This window comes from Hevea brasiliensis, chromosome 14 (genome assembly GCF_030052815.1).
Source record: "Hevea brasiliensis isolate MT/VB/25A 57/8 chromosome 14, ASM3005281v1, whole genome shotgun sequence".
In the NCBI taxonomy this organism is placed as follows: Eukaryota; Viridiplantae; Streptophyta; class Magnoliopsida; order Malpighiales; family Euphorbiaceae; genus Hevea; species Hevea brasiliensis.
In genome coordinates, this window is record NC_079506.1 from 81,589,947 (window position 1) to 81,591,742 (window position 1,796).

Consider the following 1,796-nt stretch of genomic DNA (forward strand, 5'->3'; position numbering starts at 1 on the left):
TTTAAAAATCAATAAAGTAATTCGATTTGATTCGATTTAACTGATTTTTTCTCTCTAAAACTGAATGAACTAAAATAACCGAAATTCTTAAAATGCAAAACCGAAATGAAACAAACTAAATTATTTTAAAAATCAAATCAAATTACTAAATTAAAACAATTTAATTTAATTTATTCGGTTCAAACTAAATAATGCACACCCCTACTTCAAATAATATAATGTATGGAACCACTTATTGATTTATATTTAATTTGATATATTTTAAAGTGGAGAGCGTACTTTGTTCTAACTTATATTGCCGTCATTACTTCCACCCCATATTTAAAAATTAGAACTATAAAATTATTTCTCTTTATTTAAATATAACTGAATTTTAGTTATTTTTTTAAATTAAATAAGGATGAAATTTATCTAATAAAACAAAAATAATTATAGTTTTTATATTATATAATATGAAAAATTATATGATTAAAAAATCATAACACAAATTAATCACAAATGAATTGATAAAAGAATTTTAAATGATTTTACATTTATGCTTATTCTAACTATATTTGTATTATTAAAAGTGTTTAATTTTATTTTTAATCAAGTAATACAATTTAAATTTCATTCATAGTAAAACAATCTCTATTTTTTCGATTACTTTACAATTAAAAGCGAAATTTAATTTAGTGTAATTAGTTTCTATAATTATCTAATCTAAAAGTTAAAAGCGTATTCCAATTAATACACTCAGTATTTGACACACTCATAAATTTTAAACTGTTTATCAATAAAATTATTTTTACAATAAATAAATAAATATATATATATATATACACACACATGCAAGCCTCTATAAATTATGCTTGTAACATGATAAATGGAAACTTAATAGAAAAATAGAATTGGCAAACAAATTGCTAAAACCACTAAAATCGTTTAGGATGGAATTTGTATTTATATTTATATTTGTAATTTTATGATTTATGTTAATAAAATTATGCTTTTATCTTGTATATATTAAAAATTTTTTCCTTTTAAAAAATTTATTTAATTGTGAAAAATGTTTATATATATATGAGTTGAGAAGTTTCTTGATTTCTTCCAAATAGCCAGCAGCAGCAGCACAATCATCATCAAGAAGAACAAGAAGATGGGTTCAGAGACTAAGACTTTCCTAGAGGTGGTGATGGCCATTCTCTTACCTCCAGTTGGGGTCTTCCTGCGTTATGGGTGTGGAGTAAGTAATTATTTCTCAACTTTAAGCTAACTTCAATTCATATTTAACGATCTTTCCTTTCCTTTCCTTTTTTAAAGTCTCATTGATTATCTTATTTGGATTATTAATGCAGACTGAGTTCTGGATAGATTTGTTGCTGACCATATTGGGATATATTCCTGGGATTATATATGCCATTTATGTATTGGTTCGTTAGTTAGTTAACATTTTATTTTTTTTATTTTATTTTTAATTCCTTCTTTGGGTTGTGTAATTTAAGAACTTGCTTGTTCTTAATTTCAATGTCTCTTGTTGCCAACCTTGTCTCTCATTTTCATCATTTTAATAAAATTCTATTGCTTATAAAAAAAAAAAATTCTCTTGTTTCCAACCTTGTTTTCATGTGAATTGTCATCATCAGGTGATTTATTATTATGCAATTAAATTTTTTTTATTAAAAATAAATTATATTCTAAATATAATTTTAATAATATATCAATTGTATTTATTTATGAGATTTTTTTTTTATCTAAATCTAATCTATTATAAATTTATAAATTCAAGATATAAGATGTACAGTAAAATTAATCTA

The 1,796-nt window shown here is 22.3% G+C and overlaps 1 protein-coding gene across 1 annotated transcript; it reads left to right on the forward strand.

Moving 5' to 3' along the window:
* Window positions 1-1,047: 1,047 nt before the first annotated feature.
* On the forward strand, window positions 1,048-1,523 carry LOC110637996 (low temperature-induced protein lt101.2). The gene is made up of 2 exons (XM_021788383.2): window positions 1,048-1,225; window positions 1,338-1,523. Exons 1-2 carry the CDS (start codon window positions 1,139-1,141, stop codon window positions 1,419-1,421), a joined length of 171 nt encoding a protein of 56 aa, XP_021644075.2. The 5' UTR covers window positions 1,048-1,138; the 3' UTR covers window positions 1,422-1,523.
* The last annotated feature ends 273 nt before the right edge of the window (window positions 1,524-1,796 follow it).

What these genes read in the sequence shown, in the direction of transcription:
- LOC110637996 (XM_021788383.2), top strand. Translation starts at nt 1,139, where the DNA reads ATGGGTTCAGAGACTAAGACTTTCCTAGAGGTGGTGATGGCCATTCTC. An exon ending in TCCTGCGTTATGGGTGTGGA is followed by an intron (nt 1,226 to 1,337) that starts GTAAGTAATTAT and finishes TTATTAATGCAG; the next exon opens with ACTGAGTTCTGGATAGATTT.